This window comes from Plasmodium vinckei, assembly GCF_900681995.1.
Source record: "Plasmodium vinckei vinckei genome assembly, chromosome: PVVCY_14".
In the NCBI taxonomy this organism is placed as follows: domain Eukaryota; phylum Apicomplexa; class Aconoidasida; order Haemosporida; family Plasmodiidae; genus Plasmodium; species Plasmodium vinckei.
The window spans coordinates 1,416,392-1,434,057 of record NC_051306.1 but is presented as its reverse complement, the minus strand read 5'-3'; the positions used below and the strand labels follow the sequence as shown (position 1 = coordinate 1,434,057).

The 17,666-nt window shown below is 22.9% G+C and overlaps 4 protein-coding genes across 4 annotated transcripts; 2 read left to right on the top strand and 2 right to left on the bottom strand.

Moving 5' to 3' along the window:
- Positions 1-214: 214 nt before the first annotated feature.
- On the bottom strand, positions 215-5,191 carry PVVCY_1404040 (phospholipid-transporting ATPase, putative; the record flags this gene model as incomplete). Its single annotated transcript, XM_037634885.1, has 5 exons — positions 215-233; positions 407-540; positions 687-1,040; positions 1,210-1,512; positions 1,619-5,191. The coding sequence occupies 5 exons, from the start codon at positions 5,189-5,191 to the stop codon at positions 215-217; spliced, it is 4,383 nt and encodes a 1,460-aa protein (XP_037490926.1).
- Positions 5,192-6,974: 1,783 nt separating this feature from the next.
- PVVCY_1404030 (DNA gyrase subunit A, putative) lies at positions 6,975-10,590 on the top strand (the record flags this gene model as incomplete). Its single annotated transcript, XM_008624628.2, has 2 exons — positions 6,975-6,996; positions 7,163-10,590. 2 exons carry the CDS (start codon positions 6,975-6,977, stop codon positions 10,588-10,590), a joined length of 3,450 nt encoding a protein of 1,149 aa, XP_008622850.2.
- A 1,053-nt stretch (positions 10,591-11,643) lies between these two features.
- Positions 11,644-13,008, bottom strand: PVVCY_1404020 (nucleus export protein BRR6, putative; the record flags this gene model as incomplete). Its single annotated transcript, XM_008624629.1, has 1 exon — positions 11,644-13,008. The coding sequence occupies one exon, from the start codon at positions 13,006-13,008 to the stop codon at positions 11,644-11,646; it is 1,365 nt and encodes a 454-aa protein (XP_008622851.1).
- A 3,080-nt stretch (positions 13,009-16,088) lies between these two features.
- PVVCY_1404010 (CAMP-dependent protein kinase regulatory subunit, putative) lies at positions 16,089-17,381 on the top strand (the record flags this gene model as incomplete). Its single annotated transcript, XM_037634884.1, has 2 exons — positions 16,089-16,242; positions 16,384-17,381. 2 exons carry the CDS (start codon positions 16,089-16,091, stop codon positions 17,379-17,381), a joined length of 1,152 nt encoding a protein of 383 aa, XP_037490925.1.
- Positions 17,382-17,666: the final 285 nt, after the last annotated feature.

Below are 17,666 nucleotides of genomic sequence, written 5' to 3'. Positions count from 1 at the left end.
AATGAAAAAATGCATTTGGTATATATAGAATGGTTTAATAATTCACGTGTTAAACACTTAATGTTTTATAAATTGTTTTTTATTTCTTTGTTGTTTTTGCATATTTACCATGACTCAGCTTCCAAATGTATATTCATGATTTCCAAAAGAATTAGAGAAGAAAATGATATATTTATCAAATTGTTATAATTATCGTTAAAGAGTTTTAATGCCCCTAACATAACAACAGTACCCTATTAAAAAAGAAAGAAAAAAAAATTATATGATTAAAAATATATAAATACAGCATTGTATTTTTGGTATATGGGGGTAAAGTTTCTCTATATTGTTTCACTTCTTATAAATTAAATAAAGTACCTGATAAATGGACATCCATACAATAATAAAAAACGATTTCAAATCTAACTTTCTCTTGTGTTTCTTATTTTTGTATATCTCTGGATATAAGTATATTAAATTTTTCTTTATCTTAACATCCAACAGCAATGACAAAAATGGTGTTGTTGTGTAATACGTTGTATAACCGATTTGTAACCATCCCTACAAAAAGAGAAAAATGAGAAATCACATATGTATGTGTGTGTGAAAGGGGCATTTGAATTATTATAAATAAAGCGGGGATTTATCAATGTATATATTAAATCCAGCTAATTACAATTTATGCGTGTATATATAATAATGCTTACTTGAAAAATAGCAACAGGGATACTGAAAAATATATAACTGTAAATAAACTGTAGATACGTTAATATAAATCCTCTATGGATTAAAAAGGAGCATAAGGAGGATGTTTGTAAAAAGGTATTATTTCCATAGTAAAGAATTAATTTTTTAATATTTTTAAATTTTGAAACAATAATATCACTATCATGAACAACTTGTTTTCCTTCCTTTCCTAAAACACCAATACCAATATCTGCTGATTGAATCATAGCAACATCATTTCCTCCATCTCCTATGCATAATATTTTCTTTTTTTTAATTGTTTTAATCATCAAAGCAATTTCTTTCTTTTCTATAGGACTACATCGACAGCAAACCTGCAACAATAAAGGGAATAAAAAAAATAAGTCATATATACGCCAATTAAAGGGCATAATACCCAAAATTAACAAAAATGTTTACACATACTAATACTATTATTTTAACATATTTATTTGATTTAGAATGTGTATTATGTTTATATTTTTTTTCGATCGATGAACTTACCACTGCTCTTGCATTAGCAACAAAGTCAACAAAGGCATTCGGAATATATTTAATACAGTTTTGTATAATAATATTGTCGAAAAATAAAACATAAGAATCTATGGTACTTAAAATTGAATTGAATTCTCGTATTAATTGAGATGTGCTTTTGATATTTTCATGGCGGAAAATATAAATATTATGTTTCTTCTTTTTTATATTAGCATTTTTGCAAATACAAATTGCAGTTTCTATTTTATCTCCAGTAAGTACCCACACTTTAATTCCACTGTTATATAGCATTTCAATTGTTTTTTCAACTCCCTATAAAAAAATTAAAAAAAAAATAATGTCATAATGGTAAATGAAAAAAAGGTGTAAAAAGCGAGAAAATAAAAAAAAAAAATGTAAAAAGTGTAAGGGGGCATACCTCCTGAAGTTTGTCCTCAACACCAGTAATAGCTAAAACTTTGATATTCTTCTCAACCATGTCTAAAATTTTTTCCATCTGTCCCTTTACATCCTTATTTTTATTGTATAATGCAGAAAAGTTGTGAAAAAATTGTTCTTCAATGTTTAAAAATCCATGAACCAAGACTCTTAAACCAACACTAGATAAATGATCACTTTCTTCGAAAATAAAAGTTTTATATTTTTCATGGCATTTTTTAATTAATATATTATCAGCACCCTTAATAAAAAAATAAATGTTTTTATTTTTGACATTTCTAACAAAAACACTCATTCTTTTTGTTTCCGATGAAAAAGGTATATGTAATAATATGTCATACTCCAATGCGATATTTTTATATTTAATTTCAATTTTACTAGCCGTTTTTTTCTTTAAAATAAATCCACAATTTGTTGCATATTTTAAAAAGGCTAATTCATCAGGAGATGAACATTGATAGCTAATACCTGAATATGAAAAGGTTTCTGTATCTTCTGAACTGTTTGTTTCAACATTATCACTATCATATATATAATCATCATTAGTATTTGATTCAATCATTTGATCATTTTCATTTAATTTATTATTTTTTTTCTTTTTTCTATTAACATTTAATATGTAATAAAATTTTTTTTGGAAATCTTTATCTTTATGCTCTTTTTTTTTCTTTCCTTTTTCTTTATTATTATTATTACTTTCTTTAGTCAATGTTCTAATATTATTGCAAATAAGAAATGATAAAAAAGTTTGAAAAACTTTATGTTTTTTTAAAAATTCAACATCATCAATATTATCATTATAATAATCTAAAAGATCTGTTTTATTCATTAAATAATCATCAACCATTTGTTCAACTTTTTTTTTTCTTTGTTCAGAATTATCACCATTCATATTATGATTACCAGAGTCATTATTATTATTATCATTTCTTTTATGAGATGCCATCATATTATTATTATTTAATCCTAAGTTTGATTGTCCAAAAAGCATATTATCATCTTCTTCACCATAATTTCTTTCAATTCCATCTTCCCTTCTCATATGTGAAGAACCCATTGTTTCATTATAACTATCAAAATCAAGATATTCATTATCATTCATATTAATTTGATCCATCGCATTTGCTTTATTTATTTGTCTTAATGATTGCATATAATTTTTATTCATTCGATTGTTCTCTATATCATAATTATATGCAGATAATTTGTCTCCTCTCATCATATTATTTTGTCCTTTTCCTTTTCGATCATTTATTGAATATGTATCTACATCATCGTCATTCATATCTTCAATATTATATGGTAAAATATTTTTATTAAATTTTCTTTTTACTTTATTTCTCATATTATTTTGTAATCCAGTTTTTTCAGTTTCTGTATGTATAACATCTAAGCCAATATGAATAACTTTCAACACCATAACGTTTTCAGTTAATGTTCCTGTTTTGTCAGTAAAAATATAATCAACATTTCCAAAGTTTTCGATAATAGCACTATTTTTTATAATTGTTGTTTGAATTTCTTTATCTTTTTGTATGACCAAAGTGTAATATATTTTGGCGATATTTAAATTGACACTTAATGATATTGGTATAACAGATGAAAATAATAATATAAAACGAACAAAATTTAAATACCATAAATTGTTTAATTTTGTAGAACACATATACATAGAGAATAATGCTAATATAATAAATAAAAAGACTGTTATTAAATTCAACTTTTTATCAATCATTCCTCTTTTTACTTTACTTATTTGTGTACTCATATTTACTCTTGTATCACGACCTGTATAAATAACCATACATATAACATCTGAACTAGTAATAACAGAATTCGATAAAATAAAATTATCATAATTTAATTTCTTTCTATAACTTATGTTATAATAATTATAATTATCTTCATTTGGAAATACATTACAAACTGGTTCATCATTTCCATAATTTCCTGACAACATTAATTGATTTTCTCCAGCTTCAATATTATTTCCTTCATATTTTTCACTATCAACAAAATTCATCATACCACGATTATTAAAATTGTTTCCTTTACCATCTTTTTTCTTTAATAAATTATTTTTTTCACTTTCTTCATTCTCAATCTCTTCTTCCTCATCTTCGTCTTCTTCATCATCCTCCTCATATTCCTCATCATCGTCATCATCTTCTTCATCGTCTTCTTCATATTCGTCAGCTTGTCTATTTAGATTATTTGTATGCATTTCATTATCTTTTAATGCATAAAATGAGTTAGATCCATATTGATTATTATTATTTAGCATGTTGGGAATGTTAGTCATATCATTTAATTTAGACATACTTAGCTCATTTATATTATTTCCCATATTATTATTTTCAACAGTTTTAAACTCACCATATTGATTATATTTAAACATAACAAATGAAGCTTCAATTTTATATATATCATTTTTTGGATGTTCTAATATAAATAAAATATCTATTGAAAAGAAATCTTTTAATCTCTTTAAATTTTGAAATACACTTATAGGATATTTAATTTTCCAATCTGTTTCTCCATCAATTTTGTCTGTTTTAACATAAGTATAATTTTCGGTTTCATTAGAAGCATTATTATTAAATAAAAGTTTACTATCATTTTTCTTTTTTTTAATACCATTTTTTCTTAATTTCTTTTTTTTCTTTTTTTTTAATTTTTTCTTTTCATTATCATCATTTGCGTTGCCAACTTTGTTACTGCCTTCAGTGCTATCCTTTAATAAATAGTTGTTACCTTCTTTCATTCCATTTGGTGATTTTTCATTTTCACTAAATAGTAAATGATTGCTAGCTTCACTATAATTATTGTTTGATTCATTATACTTATCATCAATCAAAGCATTATCAAATTTTTGATTAAAATGATAATAGTTCTTTTTCTTTTTTTTATTATATACATTATTATTTTTATTTGATCGAAAAGATATAAAAGATTTCTTTTCTTCAATTTTAATTGCATTTTCTTCGTCCTTACTTAAATTACGTAATAATATGCAATCAGCTGGTACTCTTTGTTTTGATTTAATTAATATAATGTCTCCGACTTTAATATCTTTAGAATATGTTTTTTTAAAGTTTCCATTTTGTAATAAAGTATGATATATTTCATTATTTACATCCAAGTCCTTTACAAATCTTTTTAAATCATCTACTACTTCATTTATTAAACTAATAAATATAATAAAAATTAATGGGGCAACAAATGTAAAAACATATCCTGTGTTAAATATTGGAATAATTTGTAACAAAGATACACATAAATAAAATAAGTTTAAAAAATCAGCAAATTGATAAAATAAAAACAAGGGGATAAATGTTAATATGCTATATTTTGTGCTTCTTAATTTATTATCACAAAAGAAATTTGGATATGTTCTGCCATGGATATTTATGTATCTATCTTTCTTCTTATTCTTCTTGTTATAAAAATTGCTAAATAATTTGTATATCAAGCATGAAAAAAAATATTTTATTCTTCCCCATTTTTTGCTTAACGTAAAGCGGATCTTCTTTAATTCCTCGTCATCAATCATTTTTTGTTTTTTTTTTAAATAAAAACTTCAAATCCGTTCAAATTTTTTTCGTCTCTCTTCTATTTCTACTTGTTTTGTTTCTCCCCCTTTTTTTATATTTTAATAGCCAAAACGAAGAGAAATATAATTATTCCCTTTTCATATAAGGGGGGAATGAAACAGCGGGATATGCAAACATACGTAGGTTTATATTTTATGTTGAATTTTTTATAATTTTTTTTTTTTTACGTTAGTGTATTCACAAAATCGTTACAGATAAGTGCATACCAAACAATCGCGGAATGAACTTAATACCGTGGCTTTTTCGATACCCCATTTAATTTTGTGTGTTTCCCAATTGCCATATATAAAATATGAAGCATATATAACTACATAAATTAAACGATATATATATACAACTAATAAATAGCAAATGGAGTATATGCATACGTGTACATGCGCATGTAATACTTCATCAAACTGTGCACGATGATTCTATGGGATGCCTACAGAATTATCTTAATAATGTCGGCAATGTTTTAAAAATTTAAATTTTATTATTTATGAAAATATAAACAAATATACCATAAAGGAAATATTACTATTTACTTATTATTTCTTCGATGAATTATCCAAACATTTAATTTTGCTTAAAAAATTATTATAAATTAAAAACAAAAATTAAAGAATAATTATTAAATCAAATGTATAAATAAAGGAAAATTATTACCATTCCCCTTTTTTAATTTTTTTATAATTTTTTTTTATATTATTTTTACCAATCATTTTTATGAATAAAAATCTAGTTATTATTAATAAGCATTAACATCGTATATTTTTTTTTAATTTAAAAAATTTAATAAAAATATCAGGAAAATGTCAGGAAAAATATCAGGAAATATATCAGTAAATATCAGGAAAAAATATTAATATCCATTAACTATGTATATGTACATTATATATATTATATGCAGGAAATAAAAAAGTATGCATTTACAAATATTTAAATTTATACATATGTTATTGTACATATATATATATTTTACAATTATGTATTATTTAATATATTTTATATATGTAAAATATAAAAATATATATTATTTAATATATAATATATAATAGTATTGCCACGTAAGGAACATAATATATATGCTTGGTGGTTTTGCACCAGCATAGGTATATATGTAAAAGTACAATTTTGTAATGCCAAGAAACCTTAACAACAACAAAAAAAAAAATAAACTACCATAAATAAATTCATTAAAATGGAGAAATAAAAAATGCAACAATAAGAGAAAAAAAATAAGGTAAAAAAAAATGAAAAATAAGATAGTGAAACATAAGATAGTTGAAATATAAGATATTGAAATATAAGATAATTGTTATACGTGCTTATACACATAATATACCATTTCATATCCCAGTATGAGGCCCGTATAAAAATTATTATTATTCTTTATTACTTCAAATCTTATGATTTTATAAAATAGTGTAATTTTCTCCAATTTTTATTGGACAGTTTTTAAATTAATATCAAATTTTTATGTAAATATACTCATATTTTTACTCCCATATTTAATATGTAAAAATATGTATTTTTCCTAACCCTCTAAAAATAGCTTTACTTATGAAGCAAAATATGTAACTTTTTTTTTCACATTTCTGTTATTATTGGCTTTTTTTGTGTTTTTTTTTAATCTTTCAACTTATTTTAAATATGTTTATCATGTAAAAAAAAATAAAAATATATATATAATAAAAAGAATGTTATAAGAAAGAGGGAAATTACAATAGATAATATAATATGGAATATAAAAAAATAATAAGTAAGACAACAAAAGTTATTTTTCTTTAATAAATTATTCTAAATGAATAATAAAAGGATAAGGTTATTTATGTATTTACCAAAATAATGAACCTTATACATATTATATGTAATATGTGTATATGCACATGCATATAATATGTCGTATAAATTTATTTATTTTTTAGTTCTTAAATTATTATTTTTATTAATAACAAATCCAGATTGTTTCTTTGTAAAAAATGAAAAGATTAACATTGTGACTAGCAGTTCTCCGCTTTTTCTAAATAACCAAGGTCCTTACAATAGGTCCTTAAGAGCATATACAAACAGGTGGCAAAAAAAAACGGAGCTAAACTATGCACAAAGTAATAAACGGTTCGAAGGTATATTCCCCAATACGGATAAAATAAAAAAAGAGAAAAAGCATTTTCTTCTGTTTGGGAAAAAAAAAAACACTAAAAGTGAAGTAGCAGAGGAGGAAATTCCCAAAACAGACGAGACAGTAGAAAACTTCTTTGAAAGCCAAAACAAAAAACTAATAAAAGGTGAATATTATGATGTTGAAATATGTGAACTATTATCTAAAAGTTTTTTATCCTATGCCAACTTTTTAATTCTTAATCGATGTTTATGTGATTATCGAGATGGTTTAAAAACAGTGCAAAGAAGAATTATATGGAGTATGTATGAAATAAATAAAGGGTCTGATAAAAAAAGTTATAAAAAATGTGCAAGAATTGTAGGAGAAGTTATTGGAAAATATCATCCACATGGTGATAAAAGTGTTTATGATGCATTAGTAAGATTAGCACAAAAACATCATAATAATAATGTATTAATAAATGGGTATGGTAATTTTGGATCTGTTGAATATAATGCTGCTGCTATGAGATATACAGAAGCTAGAATATCTGATTTTTGTTATGATGTATTATTAGATGAAATAAATGATGAAAATGTTGATTATATAAAAAATTTTGATGGGAATGAAAAAGAACCTAAAGTATTATGTAGTAAAATTCCACTTTTATTAATTAATGGTTGTTCAGGTATTGCTGTTAGTATATTAACAAATATCCCAAGTCATAACCTTGTTGATGTTATTAATACATCTATAAATTTTTTAATAAATGATAAAATAACGAATGATGAATTATTTAATATAATTAAAGGTCCAGATTTTTCAACAGGGGGAATAATAATAACAAAAAAAGATACACTAAGAAATATCTATAATACCGGAAAAGGTAGTATAGTAATAAGAAGTAACGTATTTTATGAATATGTTCATAATAATAAAACATATACTCATCATATAAATGAATTAAGTAATTTAGAAAATCTAGAATCCGATAATAAAAGTAGTAAAAAACTTATTATAAAAAATTTACCACCAAATGTTAAACCAAATGAATTGATTGAAAATATTGTGACTGTATTAAATGAAAGAAAAAATGAACATGATAATATTTTATCGAAAATTAGAGATGAAAGTGAAAAAAATGAAATGAGAATAGTCCTTGAATTAAGAAAACATAGTCAAATTGAACAAATACATAATTTTGTTTCTTTTCTATTTAAATATACACCTATGGAAATTAATTATCATTGTAATTTTGTGTGTATAGGTTATGAAAATAGTTATACCCAATTTTCTTTAAAATCATTTTTACAATTATGGTGTGAAAATAGGATAAAATTTATTAAAAAAAATTATCAAATTAAAAATAATAATTTACAAAAAGAACTTAATATTATAGATCTTTATTTAACTATCCAAAAAAAAATTCTTGATATTATTTCATTTATACATAAAAATCAAAATATTGAACAGATTCAAAATTATTTAAAATCAAATTTCAAATTAAATGATGACCAAATTAAATATATATTATCTATGAAAATACAAAAATTAGTAAATATAAAAAATATAGATTTTGATATACAAAAAAAAAATATCATTAAAAAGATCCAATCAAATCAGTATATAATTGATCATGTTCAAGAAATTAAACAAATTATAATAGATGAATTAATACAAATAAAAAATAAATATGCCCTTAAAAAAAGTCTCTTACCACAACCACAACTTAAGTATAAATATGCTTATATAAATGGACCTCCAAACTTGATGCATCCCTATCAAAAATCGGACGAGGGCGATACAAAAAGTACTGAGGTTAAATTTGTTACTGAAAAGGTGGAGGAGAAAGAAGGTGGGCAACCCGACGATGCGGCAAGTCCCAAAGATGATAATACACTAGAACCGGATGAAAAGAAAAAGGCAAAAAAAAATGAATTAAAAAATGAAGTACAAGCTGGCGTACAAAATGACCCACAAAATGATAATTACAGGAATACATACATCGATTCTCTAGACACGACGTTTAAAGATATATACAACAATGACGATGTACTAATTTTAATAACCTATGGGGGATATATAAAAAAAATAAAGATAAATGATAAGCTAAAAAATAATGTAAATAATATTATGAAGTTGTCTAATGCTAAATATATTTTAAAAGAAATTGAAGAAGCAAAAAATGGAAAAAAACAAATTGATGAAAACATAGTAGATGATAGTTCTTCGGAAAATGATGAAGATTTATATAAAAGTAACAAAAATAATTTGGCTAGTAACAATATTAATACATATAAAATAAAAAAAGGAATACTTTGTAAAAATAAAGATAAAATATTAGTTACAGATAAACATAATAAAGCATATCTTTTAAATGTTTCTGAAATACAAACCTCATTATATGACTCTAAAGGAATTCCGATAAGCCAATTAATAAAATGCTCAACAACTATAACAGGATTAGCTAAATATGAACAGGATAAAAAATATTTAATTGTTTGTAGTGAAAATGGAAAAATGAAAATAATAAATAATGATGTATTTTTAAAAAAAAAAAAAAAAGGAATAAAACTTTTTAAAAATAAAAAAAATATATTTTTTAATTATTGCAATTCTAATGATAATTGTATAGTAGGAACAAAAAATGGATATATAATACAATTCCCTTTAAGTAGTTTAAAAATTTCAAAAAAAAATTCGTTAGGAAATAAATGTATGAGCTTAAAAAAAGATGATAAGGTTATTGATTTAATATCTTATGAAAATAATCCAGAAAATCTTAAAAACCTTAAAATTATTTTCCTTTCAAAAAATGGACATGGGAAAATGATTGGTCTAGATGAGATCAAAGTTCAAAAAAAAAGAGGAAAAGGATTTAAAATCATGAAATTTAAAAAAAGTAAAAAGAAAAAAAACACTTTACTAAATAAAGACAACAAATTGAATGATACAAAAAAAAATATATCTGATAAAGTAGAAGCTGAAAATAAGCAAAATGAATTACAACAACAAGACGATGACAAGGAGAGTGACATTGTTACTAGTTCGGATTCCGATGAATTATTAGGATTTAAATTATATGACACAAGAACAAAAAAAGAAAATGATTTACTTATTATGATCACTGATCATGCTGTACTTATAAGAAAAAATATATCCTTATTGAAACACAAAAATAGAAAACATTCATCTCAAATTTATGCTAAATTAAGTAAAATGAATAAACTCATGTATTTTGATATTTTATAAGTTACAGCTAAATATGGTGTATAAAAAAAATATACTTTAAACACCATATTATATGGTTTTCTTTAATTTTTTTTTTTTTGTATATGCATTTGTTTTAATACATATTTTAAGAATTTTTTTTATCACCTTCATATTACATATATGAATATCTTTTTAATCAACTCTACATAACTTTGTTTTATAAAAAGTTTTATTTTATTCTATTTTAAAACACTAAAATTAAATTTTATTAATCTATGGCTTCATAACCCATTTGATAAAGCCACTTCAAGGGTAGCCCAATAAAGCGGCTTCCCCTTATTTTTCAAACACGATATCCATAAAGATTGAAACGGGTCAGAGCTATGGGCTTTGTCTATATATGCATACATGCTGATATAGATTGCGTACACATTTCGCAACGCCATCATTAGCTAATTTGTTAACATTTTTTAATTCAATGTTTTAGCATGTTTAATAAGCTTATAAAATAATATGTAAAAAAACGCACACACAAATCAAGTAATTCCTATTTATTTTATATAAATAAGAAAATTAACAAAAGAATAAAAAAGTAACTGACGAAATAAGCAGAAAAACAACTGAATAAGTAAAAGATGGAAAAACAAAAAAGTTATCATAATAATGGCATAAAGAATAATTCATAATATACTAAAAGATAAAATGACATTAAAAAAATTCATATATATATGTATTTTTTAACTCAAAAAAATATACCAAAAAATCCGGAGAAAATAAAACTAATATATAAATATGTATGCATATAAAATGCAAACACAAAGGACATATAAAAAGATTATGCATATAATTTTGTGAGAAATTGTCAAATATTATTGAACTAGCATTATATATGGATAAAATTTAAGCTAAATACACAACTGTTTAGTGAAGTTTCCTCTTTTGAAACAAATCCAAATGAGGGATGTGCGTATTCCTATACGCATACACATATAGTGTGTATTTATATTTATTCATTAAATTTTTAATAAATTTTGAAAAGTAAAATCAAAATTAACAAATTTCCTTTTTTTTTTTTTGAAATAAAAAATTAGTTTATTTAAAATCTCTAGTTAAATATTTCAAAAAGCCAACTTTTTTGGAATCTTTGCCCCCATCTTTCTGATTTTGATTATAATTATCAGAATGTTCTTTATTTCTCGAAGCTGAATTATGTGAATCATTATTTAGATTAGTATGTTGATATGGGTTAGAATAATTGTAAGAGTTTCTATTATAATTATTTTCGTGATAATATTTATTTTGAAGATATGATGAATTCATTAATGCAAAGTCAGGACCATATGGATTATTATAATTCATTGGTGATGGCATATATGGGTAAAAATTAAAATAAGGAGGATATGGTGGAATACCATGTGGTGAATTCATAAGAGGATTATATAAACTATAATCATTATTATTTGATTTATTTCCACCACCAATTGATAATGCATAATTACTTCCAATAAAAATAAGAAGAAATATAAAAGCGATAACACATATACTTTTCCATTCAAATTGAACTATAAATGCATTCATAATTTGTCCTAACATTTGAGCTGATAAAAAAGATATATCTTGATATAATTTATGATCAGTATTCATACATTTTAACCATTCTTCACATTTTTCATTTAATAATGGTAAACTCACAGTTCCACATTTGTGGGCATAATATTGTTTTTTACATGAATTTGATTCTTCTTTTACATTTTGAACTTGAATAGCAACTTTTTTATTTATATCTTCTCTTACTGATACAAATATAAAATATATAAGTGTAACTATTAATGATGTAATTATAATATTAAATATAACTCTTAACCATCTTTGTATAATATCAGGTGAATATACAAAAAAATATCGCATTTTTTCACTTCGACTTTCTTTTATATTTCTTGGATAATCAATATATCTATTATTATCATATAAAACTAAATGTTGAGAATTATCATGTATAAATGAATTATTATCAAGATCTCTAATGTAAGATAATTCGGATACATTTGTATTCTGATCTATACCCCGATTCCATAAAAATTTTTTTTTTAACTTTTTATTACTTCGTCCATTACCCAATATTAAATGGGTACTACAATATGGATCTTTTCCTATAAACCCTTTTTTACGTTTCATTAAATGCATATGTTTTATACCTCCATTTCCACTTTTATAATTATAACTATTAGTAGGTTGAGGACTAACTGAACTTTTTTTTTCTTTTTTTACAAGTGCTTGACAATTTTTGTCTGTGTATTTATATGACTCAGGGTTGGGACCACTAATAAGAAAATTCTGATAACTATTTAAATCATTTGAATTATTTTCCAAATTTATTGTATCATTTTCTTCACTTCCCGAATAATTCTTTGTATCATCCATCGGAATTATTCGCATTCGATCCTCATTGATACTCATTTTTTTTTTTTTACTTTAAATTGTATATATATATTATTTTTTTTTAAATGTAATTTTCCTTTTTCCCCACTTTTCACTCATCCTATAATTCTCATTTAAAATAGTAAAACAATAAAGCAAAAAGGAAATGTAGAAAACTATGTAATTATATAAATAAATAACATGTATTTAAGGATAATTTTTAAAAAAATATAATTTCTTAATAACTCATCCTTCATTTCATCACATATTATTATTTACTTATTCATATGTATATATTTAATTACATATTTTTTAGCCATACAATCTTTTCATATTATATTTTACTTATTAGAGTGTTAAAACAATTTGGTTTTCCCCACTTTTTTTACGATAATAATTAAAAAAAATGTAAAATAAAAAAATGTAAAATAAAAAAATGTAAAGCAAAAAATGTAAAGAAAAAAAATGTAAAAAAAAACGAGCAATGCGCAATTTAAAAAGGTATATATATATGCATAACATATTTTGGTATTCTTTATTATATTCGAAAATTTAATTCACATTATTTCCTTACAGACATTTTTATAAAAAAATTATAATTCAAAAATATTGACAAATTTATATTTATAAATGCTTAAATAAATAGAACAATTATTCTTTATTAAAATATTAATTATTTTTTTAGTTTTATTAAATTATTAATGAGAAATTGGTGGCTTGCTAAAATATTTTCCTCGTATTCATCAGATTAACCTATTTACCTTCCATATAAATATATGGATAATATATTTTCCATTTTTCCTTGTGTATATAAATATTATGTTTTTTTTGCTAATTAATATATTTTTATTTCATAATAGTATAAGTGTAAATTTTTAATTATTTTATATTTTTACTAAAAGACCGAAAGCACAATTTTTCCATGTTTAATTACAACTAAAAGAAATATAGAAATTTTAAAACAAGAATAATTATATAATATGAATAAATGGGTTGTCTCACATAATAGTTCATAAATTCTTTTTCTTTTTTTATGTAGTATTATTTTCAAATTAAATAACGTATATACAAACTTACTAGAGTAGCTTTATATAATTTTCCAAATAATATATAAGCTACATATTGTATAATTTAAATAAAACATAATATTATTTTAGGTAGTTGTAGCAATAAAAAAAATTGAAAAGATCTAGAACATTCACAAGTTAATACTATCGTTTCACTAGTCTTTTTAATATTCTTTAAAAACAGAAAAGGTATAACATTTTCCCTAACTAACACACATGCCATTTCATATGGTTTATTTTCTTTTTATTTTCACTTATTGGTTAGCCATGTTAAAATATTAATTATTGTTTTTTCGTATATATAATGTTTATAAGGTAATAATAAATTTGTAATAAAAAGTAAAAGTGAAAAAGATTAATTATTTCCATATGTCTATAGTTCAAAACATTTAATACAGCATTAATATGCTTAAGCATAATGACTTTTAAAAAATAAAATGTGTATGCAATATGTGTGCTTGTATTTATTTTTATATTTTTTAAGCCCTAAATAATAATTGTCTCATATGTGGGAGTAATACATATTCTCATAATTTGTATACATTTTTAATCGAATATTTAAAAAACTGTTTGATAATATAAAACGTAGAATTATATATTCCTCACTAATAAATATTAGCTGCATTATTAAGCCATATAACTTACCAATTATTATTTTTTTTTTATAATGTTATATAACATATCATGCAGCAATATATTAAAATATAAAAATGGGGAAATAAAAAAAAATTAATGATATATATAATGACCATTATTTTTTGAAAAAAGCCACATGTCTTGTATTACATATTTTAGCCTTTAAAGATAAGCTTAGCAAAATATTATATGTGATTGCACTTGCATAAGTTAATTTACTAGGACTATATAGAAATAATTATTTCTACAAACATTTATTTATTTATTTTATTATTTTGTCCCTTTCTGTCTATGCCTTAAAAAATTTATTCAAATAAATATATTTATTTATTTATTCTTTTTTTCACTTTTTTAACTTTTTGTAAACAATTAACTTTACACAGTTTACCCATATAATATATATATTTTTTATTTTCTTAATATTTTACATTCTTTCGATTGTTTTGTATTAATTTATATGCAATATATACACACATGGCAAATATTCCACTTTTTTAATTTGCCATTTAATCAAACCTTTTATTTCTTCAAAAGTGAATGAGACCAAACGAAAAAGTGAAATAAGCAAATAAAAGGAATAACCAAAAACAAAATATACAATACTAGGTGCGCATGTATATACATATCCATTTAATATAAATTTTTATGCAACTTTCCAAACAATCTGAATTAAATAGTTATGAGTAAAACACAATTTTAGCCAAGTTATACAAAATAAATATACAGCTTTATCATATTCTTAAAATATTCTCCCCATATTTTTGAAAAATAAAAAATGGGCAATGTGTGCACATGGTAAGATTTACAAAAAATATATTATCGAATATATTTTTTTACATATATAATGAAAAATGACTATAAAAAAAAATAAACCAACTTTATTCTTGGCATAAGTAAAATAATGAGATAAAGTGAAAATAAATTTTCTAAAAATAATACCATATCAATAACCAGATTATTCGATTTTAATTTTTTAAAATATTGCTTTAGAACCTTAAACAATTATAATAATAATATTGACAATAAAAAGTAAAGAAATAATCATATTAAAATACATAAATAAAGAAATAACCATATTAACAATAAAAAAAAGAAATAATCATATTAGCAATAAATAAATAATAATAAAAAAATTAGGTGGCGAGAAAAGTAGCTTTAGCTATTACCGTAATAATAATATAAATTAAATAAATGTTTACATTAAGCATAAGAATAAAATATAACAAATAATATTTGTATTAATTTGAAATTCTATACTCTTTTAATTTATCTTTAGTTTTTACTAAATATTCAGGCATATATATATGTATATTTGTATGCTTATATAATAGTGATTAAAAAAATAACATTGGTATGTTTTTTATTTTTCATTAAAGGCGAGAAGGGAAAGGAGAATCAGAAGATAAAAATCTAAAAATGGAAGACAGTGATATGCAAACACAATTTCAAGAATATTCAAAAAAAATTAAAAGCAATAGTAAAAACCATAATAATGCAGATCCCTTATTAAATAAAAGAGAAGATGGAGATGATACGATAAATAATGGCGTATCCTCAAATGCTAATAAAGGTATTTCCCTAATAAATAAAAATGATTTAATTAGTAAATATTTTTAAATAAATCATGTACATTCATGCTTTTTGTCGTTCCCCATTTGTATAAACATATGCATGCATATATACATTTTTTTCATTTTTTGATTCATGTTAGTCGACGAATATTCAAGTGATGGTGACGAAACAGATTGCCTTAGTGATATAAACAAAAAAGATATGGATTCAAGCCCCATAGACATTGAAAGTATTGAAATGAGGCAATCAAAGAGAATGTCAGTTAGTGCTGAGGCATATGGAGAATGGAATAAAAAGAAAGAAAATTTTATAGCTAAAGTTCATAAAAAAGATGATAAAGAAAAGAAAAAAATTCGTGAAGCATTAAATGAGTCATTTTTATTTAATCATTTAAACCATTTAGAAATGGAAACAATTATCAATGCATTTTTTGATGCCCATGTAAAAGAAGGTGATCATATAATAAATGAAGGAGATGAAGGAGACTTATTATATGTAATAGATGAAGGAGAAATTGAAATATATAAAACAAAAAATAATAAAAAAGAAGTATTAACAACATTAAAATCAAAAGATGTATTTGGAGAACTAGCTTTATTATATAATTCAAAAAGAGCAGCAACAGCTAAAGCTTTAACTAAATGTCATTTATGGGCATTAGATAGAGAATCATTTACATATATAATAAAAGATAATATAGCAAAAAAAAGAAAAATGTACGAAGATATATTGAAACAAGTAACAGTATTAAAGGATATGGATCCATATGAAAGATCTAAAGTTGCTGATTGTTTAAAATCAAAAACATTTAATACTGGTGATATTATAATATATGAAGGGGAGCATGGAGATACATTTTATATTTTGATTGATGGAAAAGCTACTGCCCTAAAAAGTGGTCAAGTTATTAAAACATATACAAAAGGTGATTATTTTGGTGAGTTAGCTCTTTTAAGAAATCAACCAAGAGCTGCTACTATAAAAGCAGAAAGTACATGTCAAGTAGTGTATTTAGAGAGAAAAGGATTTAAAAGATTGTTAGGCCCAATAGAAAAAATTTTAATCAGAAATGTTGAAAATTATAAACAAGTTTTAAAAGAATTAGGAATAGATTCATCATGCATTGAAGTAAATTAACTTCTCATTTTGGATACCCCACAAAATTATAAACACGAAAAAAATTCGTATGGAAATTTATATGTTTATATGTTTCCTTACCGAAATTATCAAGATGGGTCTTTCCCTTATACCCACCAAAAATACAAACAATCAAAATAATCAACATAATGAAATAGCAAATGTGCCGAGGATGATGTTTCCTGGCCTTTCATAAATCTTTACTATAGTGTATAAACAAAATTTCGATACATATTTATGTCCATACACATATATGCAGAATATATGTGCATATTCACTTGTATA